We start from the raw sequence: 27,209 nt of genomic DNA, 5'->3' as shown, positions 1-27,209 counted from the left end.
TCATAGACCACAAACAGAATGACATCATTGCATTTTGATTCACCTCTTGTTTTCCTCTACTTTGTTACGTCATTGCATCTTGTTTCATTTTTCTTCATATTCAATTTCCCATCTTTACCCTCATCCTTTAATGTCTTGTTCCAACTCCATGTTTCATTGTTTTTTTCCTGTTCTTCATTTGCTTTCAGCTTCAGTTTAACATGTGTCCATTATTTAGTTAATGTTTCTTTTTGTTAAATTTAGGAAGATTTGTTGATAACATATTAGTTTGTATACAAGGGATAGGGAAATATCTAAGTTGTTATCAACAGCACTATTGTGGCAAAAGGTTGCTAAATACAGCTTGAATAATAATTTGTAATAACTCAATCACTGCAAAGCTAAGAAGTATAATATGGTTTATAATGAAATATATTTAACGGGTCACACATATGTCACATGTAGCGACTCCAGCTGCTAACCAGGAATGTGTCGTTGACAAAAGAGAACTATGTTTCAATGCATTCCATTTCACTTCATCTCTAGATATGTAGTATAAGCTCCATTAACCACTATTTTCTTTCATTTAAAACTTAGGTTTCATTGAAAATTATCAATCTCCAATTTTCACTCACTATAATGCTGGATTTTGTACTACATGTTTTGCAGTGGTCTATTGATTTACCACAAAGCAGGCAATGTAGATCAGGGTTGAGGAGGTGGTTTCAGGAGAGGGAGCCCTGCCATTTTAGAAAATAAAATCAGCCATAATCCGTTTGTAACCAGATATCAGACTGTTTTATTATTATTCGTTTGTTATTCCCCAATATCCCGATGGGTCAGACCAAAGGCCGGTACAATCAACAGATCTATAAAAAATACCACCGTAGATATCTCGAGTTCAACACTGTTTCTTTACAGCACACAAGCTTGATTCTTCATGCTTTCAGCCTTCTTGCTTACAGCTTTCAATAATCTTCCATCTCCCGTACCCTTGTCTCCGCGACCCGGGATAGCCCCATCTCCCGTACCCTTGTCTCCGCGACCCGGGATAGCCCCATCTCCCATACCCTTGTCTCCGCGACCCGGGATAGCCCCATCTCCCATACCCTTGTCTCCGCGACCCGGGATAGCCCCATCTCCCGTACCCTTGTCTCTGCAGCCCGGGATGGCCCCGTTCACAAAGTTATCAGAACTCTTATACCGATGTTCGTCCAATCATGGTGTGGACATTAGATCACCTGGCCGAAATCATGCTGGGTTCACGTGAACACCTCATGGGGTGTACGTGCCTCAGCACACATACACATTGTCCTTAATTGTCTAAGATAGAGGATTGATCAGTTTAGGGCTGTATCTGGTGCTTATTATTTTGTGGTGTGGGATCATTAGTACATTCCTTTTAAGTGACTGGTTATTTCTTATCAGTATCCCAGGATGGTACCAAGGTCCTCTAGTTTAAGCAACTTGCTCAAAAGTTAACCCATTCACAACATCTATTATGATTCTAGCAGTGTACAAAAAGTGTATATTCTAACACCATTGAAGTATAATTACAGTGAGCATAATTCAAATGGGCCAGGCTGCTCTTGATCTCCTGAAAAACTAACAAACAGCCCATTGAAAGGCCAAAGAACTTGCAGGCCAAAAGACCTGTTTTGGATGTTATTAAATTCAGTTATGTAAGTGGCTATTTAATAATATATTTTTTAAAGTTTCAGAATTCTCAGCATGCATAGCTGCAAAAATGGGTGTTAGCTCTTTAACGTCATCACCCCTCCCCCGCCACCTAACCCCCAGTATTATCATGAGTATAAATCGGGGCTTGCTGCTACACAGTGTTCTGATGCTGGAAGCAAAGCTGTGTGTGCCTGTGGAACTGTAGAGTGAGGCACTGCCCTCAGGAGACGCGAGGAGAGGAGAAAAGGGAAGAGATTCGAACAAAACAGTCATTCACAAGGGTCAGGCTAGACTGAAATAACATTAAAAAACAAACACACTCTTTAGGTATTCTGGCCTAAATGAAAGGAACGCAGATAGAGCAGTACACCACTCCATCATTGCACCCCAGGAAGCAAAGCTTTACTCCCAGCAGAATAAATCAGCACAGGAGTCAAATTGAAAACAGTTGTGTCACTACTATGCTTTGAATATTTCTTAATCAGTTACATCTATGATCTACTGAAATATAAATTGCACATAAAATTGATAAATGTAGAGTTTGGGACTCATGTTAACATTTTAAAAGAAGCTTCACTTTAATACAATGACTGCTAGCACCCCCCAACCCTCCCGGAATGCAACTAAACTGGTGACACTGACTTTTGAAGATGCCTTCAATTGGAATGGTTTCTAACGTAGAACGCTTTTCAGATTAAAGCAAGCTTCTTTGAACAATACCCATGTTAAATTTGTTAATATAAACCCGAGTATCAAGTAATACTTATGATTAAGATTCTTGCAGTTAAAACATTCTGTACAAATGTACAACCAGATATTCATCCTTCCACTGCTAAATACAGAAGTCAAATAGGGAACAGCATGTTAACCTCTCCAGTAGTCAGGTTTGTGTTGATTTATTACTGAATTTAAAGATCCTATAGTTGAATCGGTTACTCAAAAGAGATTGTTCGAATGAAATGTATGTCACATGTATCTGCTGTTGAGATGAGAAGAGATTGTTTTGTTAGTTTTACTTTCTACTTGGACACAGGGGAGAACTAACATTGTACAGCTTACGCATTGCAGGTGTGTTGTGCTCAGGCATATTCTCACCCATTCAGCAACACAACTCCAGTTGTTTGCTGAAGCACTGAGCTATCACTCATGGACAGGTTTGATTTATTTTACAGTGGTTCTGTTTTATTAACTCGAAATATGTATTAATGAGGAACTGTAGATTGATATAAACAAACATGTATAAATGTTCTCCATCATTAATATTTTGCATCAATTTAAATTCTGTGATATTTCTTATTTTCTTCACTTCACAAAATATCTTAAGCAAAGTGTGTTTTTTGTATATAGTTTACTTCAGAAGGCAACAAAGAATACAAGAGATAGACCAGCCTTAGGCTTGTTGATTGCTGTAGCTTCAAGCAATGAATAGACGCCAATTTAATCGCTAGGTTAGGGATCTCCAGATCTGGTGTAGACCGAGCCACTAATGTGACAATTGATAGGCTCAGTAGGCTGAATGGCCTTCTCCGGTTCCTGTTTTCCTATGTTCCTTCATTATCTTGAGCTGTATTGTGAATCATGTTGGAATTTTTTACTAGTGGGGTATGTTCCAAGATAGGAGTTTCTTTTGGAACTTTTGAAGAGAGCAGTGCTTATGTTCTTATAAAATGGCCACTTGTTACTTCTGGTTTTCTTTTCGTTGCTTTCTAACTTTCAAACAAAACGGAAGAGTTTGGCAATCTCATTGGCTGACAAACTGGATGTTCTGGCTCCAAATTCTAATCTAAGACCTATTGCCTTCCTCTCTTTCTCCATATATTGTATAATCATATAATTTTTTTCCTCCGCCTTCAGTACCACAGCCTTTCAATTTGCTACTTGGCCCACCCACTCCACATACCCAAGTGTTAAAAGCAGAACGCTGTCTGTGTGTCTCGCCAGCAAAATAATTTTGGAAACAAGTATGGTTAATTAAGAGTATGGTATTCAGGGGAGGGGTAAATAATAAGCAGATTATCAGTGTCCTTGCAGAGAGCTGACTATTCCTGTAGAGGAATTCGTGTATTTTTTTTCTTTGCTTCAAACCGACTTAAACATATGAAAGTAATCATCTGGACTGAAATTACCTTGAGGTTGAATGAAACCATTTTGTGGATCAGAAAAAGTAACTGGACCAGTTGTTTTAAATCGTAAAACATTGCCATATGTTTGTATAATTATGTGTATACTGGGAATGATTTTCCACCAAGTATGATAGCGGAATCCAAATGCTTTGCCTAATGTAGTCAAGGGGAGAGGGGAGGGAGGAGGGGAATGTTCACATTATGAAGCAACACATTTGTCCTTTGTAAGTCTTTATAGGCAGGTGGTGTAAATAAGCGAGTCAGGAGTAGGTGCCAAGGTGATTTTATACGTAGAACATTTTTCTGCATATAACAGTACCCCATTGAAAAGCATACAGAAACATTTGTGTTTGGAATACTCTTCTGTCAGGGCATAAAAGGATCTGAAAGCCTAAGTAACCTCAAGGATGGTAGTCTTGGACTCCCAATTCTTGAACTCTCCAAAAATTGAGGGAGTGAGAATGCACAATCCTGTAACAGGCATTCAAACTGTGACATTTTGTTTGATTAAAAAACAGAAAACTAGCCAAATTCCACATATTTGTGGAAAGCAGACTACTCTTTGTATTGCCCTTACTTATTACGATTTACTGAAGAACAATACTGATGTCAGAACCGGCTTTATATTTTTGATTAATTGTGCAATAAAACTTTAAAAATTGTCATATCTACAATTAACAATCGTACAAAAAGCATGCCTTTTGCTATTGTAATTTTTACAAGAAAGTTGCTCTTTTGATATTTTAGGCTTCCTCTGTGCAAATATTTCCCTTGGCAGTCTGCGCAGTTAAGATCACAGGGTTTGTACAAGAAGTATTTGAACCACCCGACAATGTACACAACAGATGTAGACGGGAATGGTTTTTATTATATTACTGGTTAGGTGGTAAGAGTTCTCTACATATTCTCCCACCTCATTAGGCTTATCCCCTCATGTCATAACCAATCTCTGGCCATAGAGTGGGCAGTTAGCCAAAGCATCAATTGATCAGGCTGCTAAATGGCATTTGAGAAAGGCCCTGAGATGTTTCTCTTGCTGAGGACTCATCTCTGGTAAGACCCCATAAGATCAAGGCACCAGTAAGGACCTCTTGCTGATGATGTGTGCAAAATTAAAAATTCCAAACAGATCCCAACATAAGGAGTTAATGTTCTTTCAATTAACACCTTCAAAAATAAACCCTGTCAATATCTGCCAAGTAACAGTATTGGAAGGTATAAGATTCTGGATAAAGCCATGGAAACAAACTGTATACGTGAAAATATATTTTGAAACAATTTCAGACACATTATTAAAATGCATTTCTTCCAGGAGACCTTCTTTATTTTGATAGATCTGGAAAAAAAGCTTCTCTAGCCTCCCTTTTGAAATCCCTACATTTTGAGATCCCTTTGTTAAGCTGTTCAACCTCAGCACCCAGTTATTTTCATGATCAACTTTATGCTTCATTATGAAGCTTTAATTATAGCAAGTACCTCATTAAAATACTGAATGGCTAGTTAGCCAGGACCTTATTTGCAGCTGAACTGTTGCGCACTGCCATACTTCATTATCGATCAATGTTGCAATCCCATTACACTACAACTTGTCATTTTTGTTTGTGTTGTTAGCTGACAGTGTAAAATTGGTTCTGTACTTTTCCATCGATTAATCGATTGACTTGCATAGTCGGATAAAATGGACCTACTTTCACTTTTGAGAATTTATTATTTGACATATATGCAATGGTTAAAGGAGAATTTTCATGTTTTTAAACAAACATTTCTGAAAATATAATACAGTATTCAGTCATTGCCAGTTAATAATAATCCTTGCATTTGATATAGCACTTTTCACGTCTTTCAGACATCTCAAAGAGCTTCAATTGTTATTTTTCAAAATCATTCAACCAAGTCCTACATAATCTCCTCATTAGAGCATTCCAGTCTACTCTGGAACACTCATGTAAGATTTATTACCTAATTTCTCTGATAAGTATGTAGGTTAACAACACATTTGTGAGCAAAGATTATGATCAGGTACTTCTAAAAGAAAAGAGTTCAAGACCCCAATAATTTAAAAATAGACTTTTTACTGCCTTTCAAGTCAATAGAATTACTCACATATCCTTATTTTCTTACCTTGAAATCTGAACTAGAAAAGTTAACTTTATTTTCATTAACTATCATGAAGTATTTAGTGAAGGGGAGATGGAGAGAGCAAATTCTAAGACAATCTGATTTACTTAAAAAAAATCCCTTTTAGCAACTTTTTTGTCAAGTTAATCAATCAACCTAATCATTTCATATAATTTACTTTGAATCAACTGGAAATATCTTAAAAGTGAGGGAATGGTAACACTGAACAATATGTAATTTTGACATGGAATAGTTGGTAACCCAGAAGACCATACACTCTTTAGACGATCTACTAAAGTAATAACTGTCTTATAGGCCAAAAAAATTGAAGCCAAAATCTTCATTTTAGCATGTTAAAACAAGTAAAAGGATTATGTTCAACAGTAATTATATTCAGGAATTACAGATAATATATTTCATAATCCTTTCCACAGATGCACGTTGGTAATTCAGTGAAATCCCCTCAAGCTGTCCTTTCCATTCATTCATCTTTAATAGAGAAGTTTGGCATGAATGTAGCTTTATTTTACTGAGTTTCTCTCTAACAATGAAAGCGGTCCTTATGGGAAATGTGCAGCTGCTAATGCAGCTCTGAGAAATTACAACATTTCAAAATGAATTGTACCTCTAAAGTTTATATAAAACTGAAAGTACATTGGCCGAGAGTGCTTTTAGTAAAATGAGTAACAAGATATAGATCATGCAGTAAAAACAACTTTGTTGTCGATTCAGCACAAACGCAAACTGTATGATTGTTGAGAAAGGAATTAGAATCAAGCATTTGTTTTTTTTAATTAAACATGGAAAAAAATCCTCATCTCATCATCAACTAATTTAATTAGAGTATCTTACTCGTAAACTTTAATGATTGAATCGGAACAATTAGAGACAAGTGGGGAGAAATTTCAACTCAACAACAACAACAAGATTACATTTGTATAGTGCCTTTCACGTCGGGAGGACATCCCAAGGCGCTGGACAGAGCACAGCATTTCAGACCCGAGCTGGGGTTGGGGGGGGAAGGGAGGGGAGGGGAAGGGGCGTGGCCGATGGCCTGGTCGAAAATGAGGGTCTTGAGGCGGGACTTGAAGAAGGCTAAGGAGTGGGCAAGGCGGAGTGACTGGGGGATGGAATTCCAGAGGTTGGGGGCACAATGGCTGAGGGCTCTCCCGTCAATGGTGGGACAGGTGGGTCGGGGGATGTGGAGCAGGCCAGAGCCGGCTGAGCGGAGGGAGTGGGCGGGTTGGTAAGGGGTTAGGAGGACACAGAGGTAGGGTGGGGTGGGGCCATGGAGGGCTTTGTAGGTGAAGACCAGGATCTTGAACTGAATCCTCTGAAGGATAGGGAGCCAGTGGAGTAGGGCAAGAGTGGGGGAGATGGGGTCACGGAGTTTGATGCGGGAGAGGACACGGGCTGCAGAGTTCTGGATTATCTGCAGCCTGTGGAGGGAGGAGTTGGGAAGGCCGACAAGCAGGGCATTTGCATAGTCAAGCCTGGAGGTGATGAAGGCATGAATAAGAGTTTCAGAGGTCTGAGGGGTGAGGTAGTGGCGGAGTCGGGCGATGTTACGGAAGTGAGGGAAGGCAGAGCGGGTCATGGCTCGAATGTGGGAGAGAAAAGACAGTTGAGGGTCGAACAAGACACCCAGGTTCCTGACTGGCTGGTGAGTTGAAGTGTGCAACCATGGAGGTTGATGTTGCCAGAATCTGAGTTGCAGAGACGCTGGCGCGAGCCAATCTGGAGGGCCTCAGTCTTGTTCACATTCAGCTGTAGGAAATTTGCCCTCATCCAGGACTTGATGTCCGACAGGCAGTCTGTCAGGACAGCAGTGGTCTTGGAGTTGAGGGTGGAGGCAGAAAGATAGAGGTAGGTGTCATCCGCATACATGTGGAAGTTGACCCCATGTCTGTGATGATGTCACCAAGGGGGAGCATGTAGATATTAAAGAGGAGAGGGCCAAGGACAGAGCCCTGGGGGATGCCAGATGTGACAGTGCGGGGGCTGGAGGAGAAACCGTTAGAGGCAATGAAGTGGAGATGGTGAGAGAGATAGGAATCGAACCAGGCAAGGGCAGATCCGTGAAGATTGAGTAAAGCAGAGAGGCGGTGTATGAGGATGGAGTGGTCGACAGTGTTGAAGGCGGCAGAAAGGTCGAGGAGGACAAGGAGACAGAGGGAGCCCTGATCACAGATGTTCAGAACGTCATTGGTGACTTTGACCAGGGCTGTTTCCGTGCTGTGGGCAGTGCAGAAGCCGGATTGAAGGGGTTCAAAGAGGGAATGGCGAGAAAGAAAGAAGCAGAGCTGGGACGCGACGACTCGTTCCAGGACCTTGGAGAGGAATGGGAAGTTAGAGATGGGGCGGTAGTTGGAGAGGAAGGATGGATCCAGGGAAGGTTTTTTCAGGATCTGGGTGATGACGGCTGTTTTTAGGGGGGTGGGAACTGAACTGGTGGACAGGGAGAGGTTGATGACATCGGACAGGAGGGGTGCCAGAAGGTGGAGCTGGGAGACGAGGAGAGAGGTGGATTAGCTTTTGTTAAAAAAATCTGTAGCACTGTACTTGACAACTATTATTTGTAAAGAGTTTTGGGACATCTCAAAGTTTTAGCCACTGAAAAAAAATCAAGTATATTTCTTCTTATGAGTGTATGACAACCTGCATTTTTAGATGGGTGATTTTGAATTGCCAATACCAACCTTAAATTGACATCATGATTCTTAGGAAATGATGCTGCAGTGTCTGTCATCATCAGAACAATTATGTACAATCATTGTTGCTATAATTCATACACTAGGGCATTTGCTATTTTGGATAAACAAAGGTAAATTAAAATATTGTAATAAATAAAAAGTATGGAATTACCATATCAATCACAACTATGAATAAAAGTTATAATGCAGATTATTCTGTCATCACTTCAAAATAACAACTGGTAAAAGAAGATAATGATAAATGACACATGAACACAAAATTTGATGGATTTCTTTGAAAAGTTAAGTTTTCTCTTTGAATTTTTATCAAACGTCCAAATACAGCTTTTGTGCAATTATGTTTTTTCTATTGTATTAGATTAATTTCCTTAGTCTTTTCCCTTTGCCACTGTTCATTCTCCTGTTGCTGTAACAGTTTGGGGAGGTGACATCTTTGGTGCTTTGATAAGATAACACATGTACAATTCAAACAGTACCTGTCAAATAACAATTTCCTCCATTGGATGAAAAATCTTTCTGTGCAGTGTTCTTTCTAAGAGCCTGGCTAAGAACTCACAAAAGTCAGAAAGATCCAGTGATAAGCAGCTCTGAGGGAAGGGAGGAGCTCAACTCAAGTCTAAACATGCATTCTCTTCAACTTCAAATTGTAGAGTGAAGAGATTCAAAAACATCAAGGCAAAGTAGGTTTGATTTTTATTGTTCTAGGAATAAAAAGTCGCACACTTGCATATGGGTAACTTTACAGCCACTATTGTAAAAAATGTTTGGGAAAATTCTAATGCAGCTTCATTCATTTGGACATATTGTTGAGCAGTTTTGAAGCATTTTTAGACTTAATCATGTTGTAAATATAAGAAACATGTGGCCCAATTGGTCATTGTTTTGCTTTCACCTTCCAAAGTGGGATTTTAATTTGCAATATTCCAGAGCCATTCACTCAACCATTTGGATCATCATTTAGTAAAAATGTGAACACCTTATGCATTAAAAAAAGCACACAAATTTTTAGCACTTTTGTATTCTTTTTTAACTATTTGATGGCAAAATAGATGGATTCTCTCATAATCAACTGCTCTTGGTTGGTGAGTGCTGTATGATGTCAGACAGACCAAGTTCGGGGGGCAAAATGTGTATAATCATGTATTGTATGTGTGTGTGTATATCTGTGTATAGACATATTATACATGTAATAGTTGTCTGGAGGGAAATGCTGTCTTTCTGTAGCTATCTGATGTGGTTTGTAAGAAAAATAGTTTCTCCTGTCTGAGTTGGGAAGTGGATTATGCTAATGCAGACTATTTCCTGTCATGATTTTACAAGTGCATCTTTGTGCATGAGTTGAATACATAAACAGTTGTGGTTAATGTCAGCAAATTATGAATGTTCTGCCCTGCAATCTATGTTATTTATGCCTTCTAACAACACTGGAAATGGATACCCAAGGGAACACTGATTTAACAAGTCAACTATTGCATGGTTTCAGTGTATTGAAGGATTTTCCAAACTGTTTTCTCTAAGGTCACATAAACCAAGTGACCTCACATTCTTTTTAAATAGACCCTTGATGGTTCACACAAAGTGTAGCTGTTTAAGAAAGTTGTGAAGCTGAGAAAATGGAAGCTTTGTGATGTAGCCTACACCTCAGGTCATCATACTTACTGGAATGATTACCTCACAATAAATCATACAAGATGCATCATGTTCCCTCTCTCGAGATTTAACAATACTTATTTGTATAATTGCAATTTGATGCCCACAGTAACTAAGGAATTCTTTGTACAGTATTATTGAGACAGATGGATTTAATTTTTTAAAAATCTGTATTAAAGGTGATATTGGACAATGTAGCAATAATTATCAAATAGCAAAGTTCAGAAAACAGGAATATTGATGATTAGTCCAAAAAATGAAAAGTAAATGGATCATAATGTGCTTTTTACTCAGCATTGTATGTGTGCAACTATGAGTTTCAGGAGAAGCTGATGGGTCATGCTACCGAAGATGCTTTCAAATAAATGTCACTTATGAATGTTGATAAATCTTCGAAACAACCTTCAACTGGAATACTGCGTATTAATACCTTTTTACAGCTACTCCAATGTACAGACTATTAAAACTTACCCAGCAATAATTAACTGCTGTACAGATTTCAAAAATTTGCTGAGAAAACAACATTCCTCACTTTGACTTGAAGTGATTTGTCTTCATCATCTTATGCGTATTTTAAAGAGTGGTCTATGTGTGATGGAGGTTTTTGGCTGGGCGGATTGCCAAGACCAGGAATGTCTTGGCTCCATTTTGCTGCCTTTTTTGTTTCTTACCGTTCCACAGTCTGATAAAAGATTTTCTGGATATTTTCATTTATTGAACCACTATGATTTAAGATATATTTCACACTCTATGTAAAGCTACATTCTAGTTAACTAATTTTTCTATCGATTTCTGTTAAGTTGTTTTCAATTCAATTCTTATCGCAAATTTCAAAGGCAAAAAAAAAGCTATTTCAGTAAATATGATTAACATTTCAGCCTGCTAACACTGTCTGGTGTTGATGCAATCAGTGCCACGTAGCTTAGTTCCCAGTTCATTTTGATGAACTTATTGAATTTTCTATATACCAAAGAATTTCAACACAATCCGGGGGTATAGGATTTTATTCATGTTTATTGGGAAATGGAATCAGAGTATCTGACAAATCTGTTGGAAAAAAAACAATTATTTGTGCTAATTATCTATTTCTAGTGTGTAAATGATTTCTTTTAATAAAGTAACATAATGGACAACACATCTGTACAATGTATTAATTGCAGATATCCCAAATATTGTGTAAGATCTGTTTAGAATAAGACTGAGATACTCTTTAGTTGTGTATTGAATACTGGCTTGATTTAATTCTTATCAGAAGGAGAGGTTACAGGTAAAGGGTGCAAAAAATGAGCTTTTCTCATCATCATTTAAAATCCATGAGATATTAATGGTTTTCTTAGGAGTGAGATAAATATGGTTCATCACTGTCTATTTATACAAATACATGGCGTGAGAGTATTGACTAACTTTCACAGCACAACATTATGGATGTTTTATTTTTTTCTTGTCTTTGTATAGCAGAAATATGAGTTCAGTAGAGTGAGTAGTAATTATGGACTTTTGCTGGGGTGCAGTCCTGTGTTGATAGCTCCTTAATTTCACCAAATTTAGCCTTTTTTCAGACATGAATGGAGACAGAGAGTGTTGTTTTACTGGGGTGGTGGGGGGGTGGTTGGTTGGAAAGGAGAGGAAGGAGCATTACAGCTAGTTCATTCTATTTTGGGGATTTTAATTTACACTTAATATTTTTCAAAATGAAAAGTTTAAAAATAATGAGTGCTTTGAGCTCTGAAGCAAGCAGTGTTGACAGAAGGCTAGACATCTGTTGAAATATTATGTTTACTTTATTTCAAATAAATGGAAACAGAAATGCATGGTAGGGGATGCAGCTTTTTAGAAAACATGCACAGATGTGGAATCCGTTAGTTTAGCAGATTGCTCTGTTTTGGACACGCAAGTACTAATCAAAACATTTAAGGCCCAGCATGATTCTTGCAATAAATCTGTTTGTGTGTGTTGTGGGGGGTGGGTATGAAAGATCTTCCAGATGTAATGTTCTTGATGAGTTATTCAAATAAATGTCTTGTGCCTCCTGCTGAGGTTTAGAGAAATCAATCAGATACATTTCATTATATTTTATGGCTTTAATTTTAATAGATACTTGGAACCTATGAATACAACCTATGTGTGTTTAAATATTGTAGTTTGATTAAAGAAAGGTATTATTACTTCTACTATTATTGTGTATATGATATAAGAAGTTTAAAATTTTGCTTGCTGAAATGTTAATCCTTTCATTTTCAGTATTGTAATTTTATTTCCTTTAATTTTTCACGGATGGTTTCAGGCAGAATACATTTTTGGATAACTATGGATTTGGTATTATTGGAGTGTTTGGCTACTGCAGGAGTTAAACAGCTCAATACGCTGAATTTTAATTATGGTTTCCCTGCAGTTTTAGAAAATCTGCCACAGCTGCTTGGGCAAAACTGTTATTCTTTGTTTAATCCTTAAATTGCCAATAGATATAAAGAAATGCTCATTACCCTAGGCTGACCTTTTTTTAAACTTTGTATCTCATGCATTGTCATTGAAAAGATTGATTGATAGTGAACATCATTTTTTTTTATTACTGTAATAAACCAAAATAATATTAAAATAATAATACATAATAATCCTTGCATTTGATATAGCACTTTTCACGTCTTTTAGACCAATCAAAATGCTTTGCAGAAAATACTGTAAAGTGAATTGACTGCATATTTGTGGGCGAAACGTGGCAGCCAATTGCGCACAGTGGTGTCCCACAAACAGTCGTGGATTGAGTGTCCAAAGTATTATTGTGTTTTTTTGAAGGTTTATTATCCCCAGAAAAGTGATTCGCCAATTGACTAACAACCTGAGTTCCTACTTACTGTTAGGTAAACGGAGGAGTATGGAGTAAGGAAACTTGCCCAACATTTCGCCCTACCGGGAATCGAACCCAGGTCTCTCGCTTGCGAGGTGAGCTCTCTAACCACTGAGCTGCAGGACTCCACAACATTAGTTTTACCTGTGCATGCCCTGTTTATTTGTTTATCCCTTATTCTGTCCAATCATTTTTTGATTTTAATGTTGCTACTTAATTCTGCAAAATTTATTCTATTTTCTTTTTGCGCTGAAAATATTTTCTAAATATTTTCTAAATCGTCTACCTAACCTTTGAAGATGGAGGCATTTTTTTTACTAGCTGAAAAAGTAGTTTTTAAGGTTGGTTTTCAAGTCAATCATGAAGCCAGATGTCAAAGATTAATTTGGCCACAACATGGGTTAACCAGATCAATCTCCGATACACAAGCCATGTCAACACCTGGAAGCTGACTGCTTAAAAATGACCCTGAACCTAAAAGCACTGAACATGTAAACCCATTTGTTGCACTCAGACTAAATAAACTCATAATGAAAACTATTTAACTCTTCATTTAGATGTTTGGACAACTTGAGAATTTCTAGCCTAATACTGTAGTTANTTTTTTGCTTATTGTTTGATGTAGGCGCTTGTTGTATATAGTGAAGTTTTTAGCCTTTAAATGGTTGCTGTAGATTGCATGTGCTGTGGCATAAACATATTGTTCTAAATATGCTTAATTTCCAAATACCACACACAAAAAAAACAAGAGGTTCTTTGAAATAACCTACAATATATACAATATCAAATGTATTATTGTAATACATTAGACGTAAAAGAAAAGCAAATCTGTGTGAAGGGTGCTATATAAATGCAAGTTGTTGTTGTTTTGACCATTAGCTTATACTGTACGTAGTGCAGTTGCTGCATAACTACAGCAAAGTGAACATGATACTGGGAGGTAGATGTACTATGAGTTTTATGCAGAATTCGAATGAGAACTCCTTTTTAAAACTCTTACAGCAGGATGCCCTGGCTTTTATTTTGAAGTGACTCAATTGATTTGAACAGTAGCACAGAGCAGCTAGGAAAACACTGGTGGAGCAGAACACATTTTGCAGCCTTCCAGATCAGCAGCTTTTCCAGGGCTTCAGTGGATTTTTGTGTCTTTAATCCTTTATTGAGCATAAGATCATAAACGTCTTATGTGGCACAATGTTTTCATGAAGTAGCTCATAAGCTCAACAAGGAAAATGTAAGTAGTTAAGTCTGCTTTTAAACAAACTTGCTTAATTTTATTGCCATATGTCAAATTATTCATTATTTTGTTGCCATCCCTTTGGTACAGCATGAGAGTTTGTCAGCTTAAAATCTCCTTCAGGGATATAAATGGTTTGTCTTTCACAAACCGTTTTTACTTGTGTTTCTGCAAGATTCTGGGCTGCCTTGTATAAGGGATGGGGAGGAATCAGCAGAAGATTTTTAAAAATGTTTATTTGGAAATGAATAATATTCAACACACAGAGTATATACAACAACAGCAACATGCACTTATATAATGCCTCCATGTAGGGTAGTGTCTCAGAGCGCCTAACAGTGGTGGAGCCTGATACAGTATAACTAAATCCTGAAAAGGAAAAATGCCATTTTTATAGCTTGTAACTATAAGAAGTTGAATATAACCTGTGTTTAGTGTGTTCTTGCTATCTCAGATGTATAGTGAAGCAAGAGAACATTTATGTGTTCAAATGGTAACAACTAGCCTAGGGTTTGACTGTTGAACCAAGCTGGCCCTCATGTCTCCTTAGAATAGTTTAGCTCACGAATGATTTAATGCTTTGCAGAACCTCACTTATTCCCTTTCTTTGGAAATGTTATTTTATGTGGTTATATTGCATGTTCATATTACTCAATTCTCCCACAAGAGGATGTTTTGTACTTCAACATAAAAAATACGCCAAAGTGCTTTAGTCTTTTCTTAGAGTTTATACTAGAGTACCAAATACAATCACTGAATTGTTTACTTTGTTGTGAAGAAGCTGGAGCCTTTGAGAATAATCAGGCATATTTGATAAAGATGTAAGGTTGGAAGCTTGGTTTAAAAGTCAGGTTTTTGTTACAACAACAAAATTACATTTGTATAGCTCCTTTCACGTCAGGAGGAGTTACCTACTCCATGAACTTTCAATTCTCTATGCCTGCTGTGAAGCTCAGTGAAAAATAGCTGAGGAGAGGAACTTATTGGTGCTTTTCAAAGTCCTGGACTGACTTTTCACTTCACACCTTCTATTTAAAGAAGATTGTAAAAAGATTGTAGAACGGGAAAGTGAAGAAACTAATCTCTCCATTGTTTCCAATGCTTGACAGTCCTCCTGATAAGTGCCTAACATCCTGTTAGTCTTGAGGTTTTTCTTCAACCTAAATACATTGCTGCATCCAATTGAATGTCGACAAGACTGAGGCCCTCCTGCTTGGCTCCTGTCAGCCCCTCCTCACCTCAAGCTCTGACACCATCACTATTCTATCTATCTGTCTATCTCACTGAGCCAGTATAGAAACTTGGTGTCTTGTTCGACCCTCAACTGTCTTTTAAACCCCATATCCGTGCCATGACCCGTTCTGCCTTCCCGCACCTTCCCAACATTGCCTGTCTCTGCCAAGATCTCTCCCCTCAAGGTGTTCAGACCCTCATCCAAGCCTTCATAACTTCCAGGCTTGACTATGCTAACTCCCTGCTTGCCAGACTTCCCAACAGATTATTCAGAACTCTGCAGCTCGTGTCCTCTCCTGTACTAAGCTCCGTGACCTGATCAGCCCCATCCTCACCCAGTTTCACTGGCTCCCCATCCCCCAGAGGATTGAGTTCAAGATCCTTGTCCTTACCTTTAAAACCTTCCACATTCTTGCTCCTTCCTACCTCTGTGACCTACTATACCTTTACCAACCTGTCTGCTCCCTCCACTCGGCGGCACTCACCTGCTCCATGCTCCCGCGCTGCCTGCTCCACCATCAGTGGTCGGGCCTTCAGCCTTTCTGCTCCCATCCTTGGGAACTCCATCCCGGTGATCCTTCTCCTCACCCCTTCCCTTGCTTACTTCAAGGCCAGTCTCAAGACCTTCCTCTTGGATGGATATCAAGTAACTTACCTGGTTATAATTTAATAAATGGCAGTACTTTGCAAAGTGATTTTGCTGTACTCCTTGGTTTAAAGATTTTTTTTGTTTTCATATGAAAAATTGCTTGTAATTGTCCGAGCCTTTTAAAAATAAACTAATTAGTCTGAGCCAAGATTTTTCAAAAAATATCTCAAAAGAAGACCATATGGGAAGACTTTCAGTTATACATAGGTTTGAAGCATATAATTTGGAACAATTATACTGTAACATTCACAAAGAGTCACAATTCAGAAAAAAAACTTAACTGAAATTAAATTTTACACAAAACAGATCATTTTTCAAAAAAAGAATACATACTGGTTTGTGTTACAGACTAAAAGGTCTTGTGAGAAGCATTAATTTACAACATAGATTCTGCTCATTTAAAAAATCCTTTTTTGTTTATTTACTGATTTCAGCTGCTTCCTCAGTCCAGGAGATGTTATGAGACTGGACATTAAGATCATTTTATAGGAATATCAATCAAAATGCTTATTAACAATGTGTTTAATCAGATTGTAGATTCCTCAACCATTTAATTTATACTAAACTGGTTGTTTAAATAAATCCTGCCAAATAAAATATATTCTACCTCAGGTAATAAAGAGTATTTGTTAGTGCCCAATCTCATTGTATATAAAAACATTACTCCCTCTGACTATTATCTGTATACTACTCTGATGTATTTATATGCTTCACAGAATTGGTTAAACATGAATAGTCTGTCATATTGGTGACTGCAGCAGTGTATCTGGTTGCAATTACTGCAACATATTCAAATGTTTGCATTTATATGAACCTAGAGTATGAATCCATTATGCTGATACTATAAATTATATTTGAAGGAAATAATAATTTAATATTAATATTCTAAATTATTTATGCCTGCCTACAGCCAGGAAACCAAGGTCACTTTGGTTTGCCTACAAAATACAGTCAGAACAGTTCACGGTAAAAGCCTGTGGAGATGTCCTCCCGATAAATAAAGGCGTTGTATTAAATGCAAGGATTGTTGTTATTACAATTTAAATCACTCTGTAGAGGTAGTTTCTAAGTGGTTTTCAGTGATAGATCATCATGACCAATAACACTGCAACATTACATATGAATGGATGTTTACTTTTCTTTGTATGTTTGAACTTCCTAAAACAGTTATTTTTGCAGGAGGTTGATATTTTGTTATTATACAACTGCATCTTTTTAGCATTTGTTTGCTTAACAAGTCAAGGGATAAGTGATTCATTAAAATAAATTCAATTGTTATCTACTAGTAATTTTTAGCATTTGTTTTCATTTACCTCAAGGAAACACATAATCAGATGTATTATTTTTGCAGGCAATGCAAAAGACAGATGTTACTTTATTCACCCATGGATAATGGCTGGCTCTTTGAGCTCATGGACTACTCAATTATTTAATACATAGGGTGTTGGTGTTTGAGACTAGGGAACATGAGCAGACAAGGAGGCTGATTCTTTTATCCAACCTCAAATGTTAATGGGTTAATGCTAAGAGTTAGACTATTTACAGACCAAGTTTTAAAATATTTTGATATGTTTAAAATGTTACAAACAACTGTCATTACTGTTTTACATTTCATTGTCCAGTCGTAATGACGTGCTGTCACTCTCAAAAAGCCATTTTTCCATTTCACTGGGAAAGATCAAATCATGCAATGAAAAAACCTGAGCAAGATGGGAATACTTAAAATGTGTTTGATAAGGACTTCTCTACTTTACCCTGAGCATGGGGAACACAGGAAGCTTAAATTCTTAAATGTTTGATATTTAGCTTATTACGCATCAAAATCTTTTGAAGTGATTGACCTAGGAATTGATATGTCAGTATAAGTACTCTAGTAGAAGAGGGGAAATCTGTTTACCGTCATTTTTCCCCTGTGCTTTATGGGTCTGCTTGAGGCTGTTGTGAACTAGCTGCACAAAGTCAACTCCTACACTTGAGTAAACACTCGAGTGGCTTTCCTGTGGCTTAACACATAAAAATATATCTGCAAGTAATCAGCCTGGTTTCAAAGTGTAATTGTGCATACACTGAAGCAGGTCAGAGCCAATAAAAAAACACAGTGTTAAAAGCCAAATATTTCAGTTATCATACAGTCTAGCCAAGCTTCTCCTAGAATTGTCCAAATATGAGCAAAAGCATTATGTGTAGCCTGCAGTTTGCAGCTTGTTATTCAGTCTTGTAATACTCCATTTATCATTCTGTTGTCATTAACTTGTTAAACTTTCCATGATTTGTGTATACTCTTCTAATGTGTTGGGAACCTAAAATAACAACATGAAAGTTGCAACTTAAGGCTTTTGTAAATTGCTTTATGATCCGTTTGAGGCTTTGGAAGAAGCAAGGAATTTGCCCTGGTTACACTATGCCTTCTGAGGCAGTTTTCTAGCAGTGGTGTGAGCAAAGATCACAAGCTTAGTTTTGATGAAGAAGTCCGTTTGACCTATTTGATCGCATCCTTCCAGAATATCCATCTTTCCATCACAGCATCAAGCTGTTTTTTACATGAGTCCATTGTCCTAGCTTCAACCATCCTTCCTGACAACTTGTTCCCGCCATTAATTACCCTCTGGGGTAACATCTAGTCATCTGTCCTTAAATTGCACTTTGCAACTCTAAACCTATGTCCTCTCTTTTACTGTCTTGATGAATCCTAAAGAATTTTTACAATCGTATTTAAAATGTTATGTGCCTCTATAACATCTCCTCTGAGAAGCCTCATTTCAACACTGAAGAGCCCTGGCTTGTCTAATTGTTGCTCATAGTTCAATCCTCCAACCCTGGGGATTATTTGGAGTCCTGTAGCTCAGTGGTTAGAGCACTCACTTTGCAAGTGAGAGACCTGAGTTCAATTCCAGGCAGAGCGAAACCTTGGGCAGTTTCCTTACTCCACACGCCTAATAATAATCCCTCCAAAACCAAAAAAAACAATAATAAATTGGTCATTTTCAATCTACGACTGTTTGTGGGACATTGCTGTGCGCAATTGGCTGCCGCGTTCGCCCACAATTATACAGTCAATTCACTTTGCAGTGTGTTCTGTGAAGCGCTTTGGGACGTCCTCCCGACGTGAAAAGCGCTATATCAAATGCAAGGATTATTATTATTATTATTATTATCTTCATTGTTCTCATCTTCCCTAGATCTCTTTCAGGTTTCCCCTTGGCAATTTCTATCTGATTCATTGAGTAATTTTTAATGTGTTTCCTATTCTTACTTCCTATATGCATTTACTTTGCAATTATTTGTATCAACCTCCATTTGCCATTTATCAGCCCACAGAGTGCATATTCTATGAAGCTCTCTTTGCAAGATGTTTGCTAGCTCCTCTGATTCCACAGTATCCCCTGTGGTTATATAGCTTTCATGTCACTGTAAAATTCTGTACCCTATATATTTATATTCCTGCACAAGGTGCTGGTTTACAGTCTCTGACTTCTGGTGATATTTCTAATGACAGAATCAATCTGACAGAATAGTCCACTTTATTTTAATCATATTGAAACAACTCAGAAGGTTTGTGTGAGTTTTGAAAACATTAGAAGTGAAATATGAAAATCGTGCTGCACCACTAACAGTATATTGCAGCCGAAAGGCAGTGTTACTGAGGTGTAAGAGCAGAGCACCTTTGCAGGTAGTTTTGCTACTGGTGGCAAACTTGTAGTTTCAGTGAAATCAGCAGCATTATACTACATGTTTGTCTTTGTTACAAAACAAAAGATTGTTCCATACCAGTGCTAAAAAGGCAGTGTACATAGCACTAAATGCTACTGAATTATTTACATCTGTTTCAGGTAACTGAATACAACATATACTGGTACGTAACATGCAACTATTTTTAGTTTATTGTAATAAGCCCTGGATAGTGGAGGACCATATTTCTGGGAGACTATAGATTAAACAAGTAAACCTATGCTTATAAAATCTAAGATTGATGGGTACATAAACATGCTGTTTATACACTTGTTATTTGATATATAGAAGTATAATTACCTCCAAAAAGACACTCACTAAATGTAACAGTCAATTTGTGAAGTGCTTAGAGATGTTTTGACACTACAGGTACCAGATAAAATCAAAATTTTATTTATTTATAGGTAACTACAATGTAGTTTTATAAGAGGGTTATGTCAGTGCAATTCTATGGTGGCAGAAGCAGCTTTGCAGATGTTTTTTGTTTTAATTCCCATTCTCGACTGACTGCCTCTCGATCTTTGCAAAGTGCTCTGAGATGTTCTCCCTATGTGCTTGGGATTATATAAGTGTAAATTGTTGTTTGTACATGCAGAAAATGAGGTTGAGAGTGTCACTATGGAACAATTGAGGCATCTGATGAAACAGTGCTAATAAGCAATGGTGTTCAATTGCACTCAAACTATATTGAATATCATGAGTGCCATTTGATGCACTTTATCATATTATGCTACATGGAGGATCAGCAGAGCAAGCCCCAAGAACAAGAGTACTTCACTGTCTTGAATTTGATTAAATTGCAGGGAAAGTTTTAGTTGATTCAAATTCCATTGACTAAATTGCAGCACACTTTATTATTGCTTTGTGATCACATGCATCTCTTTTTATTGCTTGAAAACTTGATCTCCTCATCTTATTATAAAACTCACTATTTCTTTGCAAGTTCTTTATTTTTGTATTACGAGCCAGCAAAAGTATTTAGCTGGAAATATAAACCTCTACTTGAAATTATTTGGACAGAAAATGCTGAGAGGCACGGTGATTATGATGAAACAAAAATTTATGTAATTCATCGCTTTTCTACAGTTAGTAACTGGTCTGTATCCGTCCAGATATTTCATTGATTTGACAGGTTGTGTGGAACAAAAGGTTGTATTTGTGGCCATATTAACTTTCAGAGCTGTAAACCGTATGTTATGAAACTAGTTTTTTACAAAGATTTAGGAAATGCAGAAAAATAATACTAAAGATGACAGGTTAATATCAAACTTCAATACTTTATCTGAAGAAGGCCCAATTCTTTGTAGCGTATGCATTTGTCATGGTTAATTAATATCTAGTAAGGCAATTTACACAAATATTTAAATCAACTATTGTAATTAACTATTCATCATCATCCATTACTCCGCTTGTACTTGTTATTAATTCATCATCATGTTTCTTCTGTTCTGTGTGCAGTGATCTCGTCCAGTTACAACAACTACACAACCAGGTCCTGCTTGAACAACAGCAAGAAGCTTCACTGCCGCAGCCATCACCGCAGTCTCCATCCCAGTCCACCTCATTTCCACCTGATTTTCCATCAACTATGAGTGTTGTCAATTCTGCTTCAAATCTGTCAGGGCAGCAATCCACATCTACAAAATTACAGACATCAAAGTCCACCCTTTCTCAGACTTTTAATTATGCCAGGCCAAAGCAGTTCATTGCTGCTCAAAATATCACGCCAGCCATTGTCAGCAATTATTCAACATCACAGCCAAAGCAGCCAAATGAAGAAAATTACTTTGGAGCTGCGTTAATGCCAGCAAATCAGTTTACATATACCAGTGCATCATCTCCACTGCCACACAGTTCTCCTACCACTAGTTTAGCTGGAGGATCTATTTCTCCCCCCTTTCCTCCAAGACCACAATATCATCCTCGGGTAATATCTCCAACTTCCCCCAGTAGCTCTTCTCCCAGTCCAGTTCAGGACCCAGTGGCTTTCCTCAGCTCTATTCTTCCATCACTACCTTCTCTACCAACTACCAATGCCATGGGTCTTCCCAGGAGTGCCCCTGCAGCGTAAGTGTCTGTTCAAAATAAACTCATGGTCACTGTCACGGTCAAATAAAAGGGGCACTTGAGAAGGAGAGGGTCAAAGCTCTCTACTTGTAAAATACTATTAATGTATACCATACACGCATAATGTTGTCTACATTGAATACAGCCACATACTGTACACAATTATTGCATATAGATTGGACTCTTACAATAAATTTATCTGGTGAATAATCATAAGATACTCTTTGGTGTCCATACTTTAATTTTACTTTCTTTTCTGAATATGATACTTAGCTGCCAATAGAATAATTTCATTGCAGTTTACCATGGATATAACTTTATACCTGAAATAATCCAATCAAGTATTAAAAATTCAGCAATCACTAACATCAGACATACATATGATTTTCTACGTAAAGTAACAGATAAGCTAGACTTGTTGTTGGTGATTGTTTGTCTTCATTGAGTTAAGGGTTGAGATGCGGAATAAAACATTTCTATTTATTGAGTTTCGCTTCTAACTGTATCAGTGTGAAATTTTCTCATTCAACATCAGAATTTGTTATGATTTCTCTGAGTAGAGAGGCTGCTAATTAGTAGCAAAAGTTTTGAGCTGTGGACCCACATGCAGTAACAACAAGCTGAAACCAAATTGATTTTATATGTTTCAGAGAGAGACCAAGATGTGAGTGGATTAAATTGAGTCTTGTCACTGTGAGTTGGATTAAATTTAGGTTCCATAATTGCAATGGGAATGTACTCTCCCAGAGAACTTTCTAAGTACCCAACTATAGTCAATGTAATTCAGTTATCTGTAATGTAAATTTATAAACTATGTATGTATATTGTGCATAGAATATTATGAACCAAATATTCTTCAATGTTGCATAATTAGAAATGCTACTTTGTTTATATATGCAGTTCTGCACAAGGTATTTTGAAGAAGGCTGTCATATCTCCTCGAACATCTACTGACCACGATATACGTGACAGCAAAGATGCCGTTATGTTTGACCTAGAGAGAAAGCTACGTTTGAAAGATGATGTTTTCCAAAATGGACAGCAGGTAAGGTATTTTATATAAGACAGGTGCCCTGCAAAAGATTTTTACTTTTTTTAAAAAAAGTTTCATTCGCGTTTCCAAATAATTCTATATACACCAAGATGATATTTTCACTTTCTGACTTAAACAGCATTTAAAACCATTTCTGTGGATATTTAAACAAAAGTTCCTGTATATCCTATTAAACCTGTAAAGCACTAAGAAGATAAAATAACACCTTATCAAGTCCTCAAAGTGCTTCACAGAACAAACTGTGAAATGAATTGACTGTATATTTTGTGGGCAAAACTTTTATAAAACATCAGATGTCAAAACATTCTTATGATGTTAAGATCATTGTTTTAAAATGTAAAATTAGGCCGAATTCTGGAAAATTCTTTAATTCAGTCTTAATTTGGACTGTTTATTTCAGAAGTTAATTTAAGTTTTTTTCAGAAACCATGGCTAAGATTATGAGCTCAATATTTTCTAAAAATAAAAAAGGAAACATTGAAAATAATGCAACAGAACTACTCGAGCCATCTGATATGGAATTATAGTTATGTGCTTAGTATTTGTATGACATTTCTGAGAATCTTCATGATGCATCAATAAGTCAAGAAATTACCAGCTTTATATTTATTGGATGTGATACTTATTCTGATTCTGTTTATTGCTAGTATTCTAATCATCTGCTTCTCTTCAATAGAGATTGACTTATGAGGATAAATTGGCCCGTAGATTCCTTGGACCAAACAGTTCTCCATCAGTTGTTAATTTTGGTGAAGTTGAGGATCATACAAAATCACAGGTACAGCACATCTTTTCAGTTATGTTTATTAGAGAAATTTGTTGTTGCTTGCCTGTGAATAACATTTCACTAGATTCCAGCTCGAAATAGCCAATTATAACAAGCAACAATTCAAAGGCATTGTAAAGTCCTGTAGCTCAGTGGTTAGACCACTTGTCTTAGAAGTAAGCGGACCTGGGTTTGATTCCTGGGCAGGGTGAAATGTTGGGCAAGTTTCCTTACTCCACATGCCTCTGTTTCTCTAGCAGTAAGTAGTGGCAATTGGCAGAACACTTTTCCGATGGTAATAATCCCTCCAAAAAATAGTAATGATTTGGTCGCTCAATCTCTGATATCTGTGGAACACTCCTGTGTGCAATTGGCTATCTCGTTTCACCCACGAAATGTGCTGTCGTTACACTTTACAGTCTATTCCTCGAAGTGCTTTGAGATGTCTCAAAGATGTGATGAGGCACTATATCAAATGCAAGGAATATTATTATGAACAAATTACTGTAATAAATCAAAGATATTTACTGTAATAAAACATTTAGCAATTGCTCATTCCATTACACAGCCAATCTGCACAGTATGAAATACAATTCTGTAATTATTGCTAAATTAACATGCTTGTGTAAAGTGATGCGGAGAGTGCAGGAAAGGTGGTGGGTGGAGGGGGGCTTTCTTCACCAGTGTTCTCCCTCCTCTCCTGAAACATTTGACTCATTTTTTTCCTTTTATTAGGCGTTTGGTTCCACAAGCATGGAGCTCTCTTCAGCACCTTACCAAGTGGCTATTGTTCATGTATGAGCTTTCTCAGTGAGTGTCAGCAAACTATTTGACCACAGGGACTTGGCAGCTGAGTTCAATCCTGTCCTGACCTGACATTCACTCACTTGAGTAGATCAGTGCAAAGTGTGTTCAACCACTAGACTTTGGTTAGTAGTGTTGGATGTGAAAGAGCAACAGTTGCTTATTATTCCATAATAATTCCCTGTTAGAGAGTGACATTAGTCCGTTTGTCCATCATCCAAAAAACGTTTATTATTTGCAGCTAAAGGTTGCATCCATGGCTTAAGCAGGATTACATATCTCAATGGTAACTATTAACAAAGTTACAATCAACCATTTATTAAACTCTTTTTACCCCTACAGGACTTTAAGTATCTGATAGAATCAACTCGCAACAGTCTTGGTCAACAGCAGGTTAAGTCCAAAGTCATGTTTTATTCTTCTTTTACAGAGTCTTTCTCATTGTTCTTTCTTTTAACTTTACTATATGTAGTACTGGGGCATATTGCAGCCAACTGCATGAAGAATCAATGTGCAAACTCTGTCAGACTATATGTTATGAAGCTTCAGTTCACACTTGTGAAAATTGTATCTGTCTTTTGGAGATGAAGTCTTTGGGGAGCATTCATTCCTGGAATTGCAATAGTGCTTGCCTGATTCCCAAGGCAGTCATCAGCCAAATCTAGCATGCAGTCTTGCTGTTGGATTTATAAGGTGATTTGTGTTTCTCTGGCTTTCACTTGGACTATCTTTGTTTTTAAATACAGAACTTTTGTTTCTACATTGGTTCAAAATGCATCTTAAATGTATCATTCTGCCAATAAATGTTAGGAGTCTCCAATTTAACGATTCTACTACTAACATGTAGTTATTTTTCTTTTTCCAAAAGTGAAAAAGAAAGTTTTTTCTTCTACTTTTGTTGGGATAGGGTTGGAAAGGGACGAGGAGAATGAACTTTACATTTTGCTTGTAATTTTCCAATAATCTCCGCAGGTTACAGCAATTTGCAATTAAATACCACCTTATATTTGAAAGAATGTCTCAAAACAGTTGACAAATATAGCCAAGTAGGAATATCAAGATTTAAAGATTTGGCTTTCAGATTTAATATTATTCAAGGAGATGTGCGCAATAGAGGTCAGATTATATCAGTTTTATGTTAAGACACTATTGGAATCCTATCTGGGATTATATTCCCTCCATCACCATTGATTTTACAGTTCCAATTGTTTTCATAGTTTTAGAGATTTTTAGGAAAAATAACCTGAGGATATTTTATTTATTAACCAAAAATCAGATGATTTACATTAATTTGCTCTTGTAAATGTGCTTAATTTGATTATATAATAACTTATTTTTCATATCAATTTGAGAGACAAACAGATTTTCAGAACACAAAGTGCATTATTTAATGTTAAAGAGCCTTTCCTATCAGGGTTAGATGAAGAATATCTTCAATAGCTGCTGATTGCTAATAACAAAAAACAACTTGCGCATATATATGTCTATATATATATCTATATATATTTATGAATATATATATATGAGAATAGGATTAGTGGTTATATGGACGAGTTAGAATTTATGAAAGGTTAGGTTGTCCCAAGGCGCTGTACAGTTGGGTCAGGACCCGAGCAAGGGGGAAATGGTCAGGGTGAGGGAGGGAAGGGAGGGAGCGAGGAGGGGGTAGAGAGTCAAGAGGGGAGCTGAAGGCACGGTGAAAGGGAAAGGTCTTGAGACCGGGCCTTGAAGGAGGAAAGGGAGGAGGCAAGGCGAAGGCACTGGGGGATAGAGTTCCAGAGCCTAGGGGCTGAGAGGCTGAAGGCCCGGCCACCGATGGTAGGGCGGTTGGGGCGGGGGATGTGGAGCAGACCGGAGCCAGAGGAACGGAAGGTACGGGCAGATAGGTAGGGGGATAGTAGATCGGAGAGGTAGGAGGGAGCAAGGCCGTGAATGGCCTTGTAGGTGAGGATGAGGATCTTGAAATCGATCTTGTGGGGGATGGGTGCCAGTGGAGGCGAGCGAGGGTGGGAGTGATGTGGTCCCGAAGCCTGGTGCGGGACCCTACACGAGCTGCAGAGTTCTGAATGACCTGCAGCTTGTGGAGGGAGGTGCCGGGAAGGCCGGCGAGGAGAGAGTTCCCATAGTCCAGTCTTGAGGTGATAAATGCGTGGACCAGAGTTTCAGCAGCGTGAGGGGTGAGGTAGTGCCATAGTCTGGTGACATTCCGGAGGTGATGGAAGGCGGTGCCAGTTGTGGCGCGGATATGAGGGAGAAAGGACAGCTCAGGGTCGAACAGAACATCGAGGTTACTAACTGACTTTGAGAGGTGGAGAGTGCAGCCTTGGATGCTGATGCTGTCAGCGCCTGAATAAATATGGAACAAATTGTATTTACCTCCACTATATAAGCTGGCCTCTCATCTAATACAAGCCTTTTTTTAAAATTGAAAGCTCTAATCAAGTGTCTAAATAACGCATTCTAAACATATTATCATTATACCTTTCATTCTCGTGAACAGAGAAAAAATGCAATTATATTTTCTTTAAAAATGGGCCATTTTTTAATTGCTTGTGCTTTGT

The 27,209-nt window shown here is 37.6% G+C and overlaps 1 protein-coding gene across 5 annotated transcripts in view; it reads left to right on the top strand.

Moving 5' to 3' along the window:
* Positions 1-27,209, top strand: part of mypn (myopalladin) — a 58,528-nt gene that overhangs the window by 23,888 nt on the left and 7,431 nt on the right. For 3 of the 5 annotated variants that reach the window (XM_007897353.2, XM_042336768.1, XM_007897352.2), the window contains 4 exons: positions 21,416-22,024; positions 22,925-23,069; positions 23,755-23,856; positions 24,991-25,041. In XM_007897353.2, the coding sequence (XP_007895544.2) occupies positions 21,416-22,024; positions 22,925-23,069; positions 23,755-23,856; positions 24,991-25,041 (907 nt within the window). The remainder of the gene's footprint in view (positions 1-21,415; positions 22,025-22,924; positions 23,070-23,754; positions 23,857-24,990; positions 25,042-27,209) is intronic. The other 2 variants (XM_007897365.2, XM_007897355.2) reach the window with 2 other exon arrangements.

Source organism: Callorhinchus milii, unplaced genomic scaffold (genome assembly GCF_018977255.1).
Source record: "Callorhinchus milii isolate IMCB2004 unplaced genomic scaffold, IMCB_Cmil_1.0 Scaffold7, whole genome shotgun sequence".
Classification (NCBI taxonomy): Eukaryota; Metazoa; Chordata; class Chondrichthyes; order Chimaeriformes; family Callorhinchidae; genus Callorhinchus; species Callorhinchus milii.
Note: the sequence above shows the minus strand (reverse complement) of the source record. Positions and strands in the feature narration are given on the sequence as shown.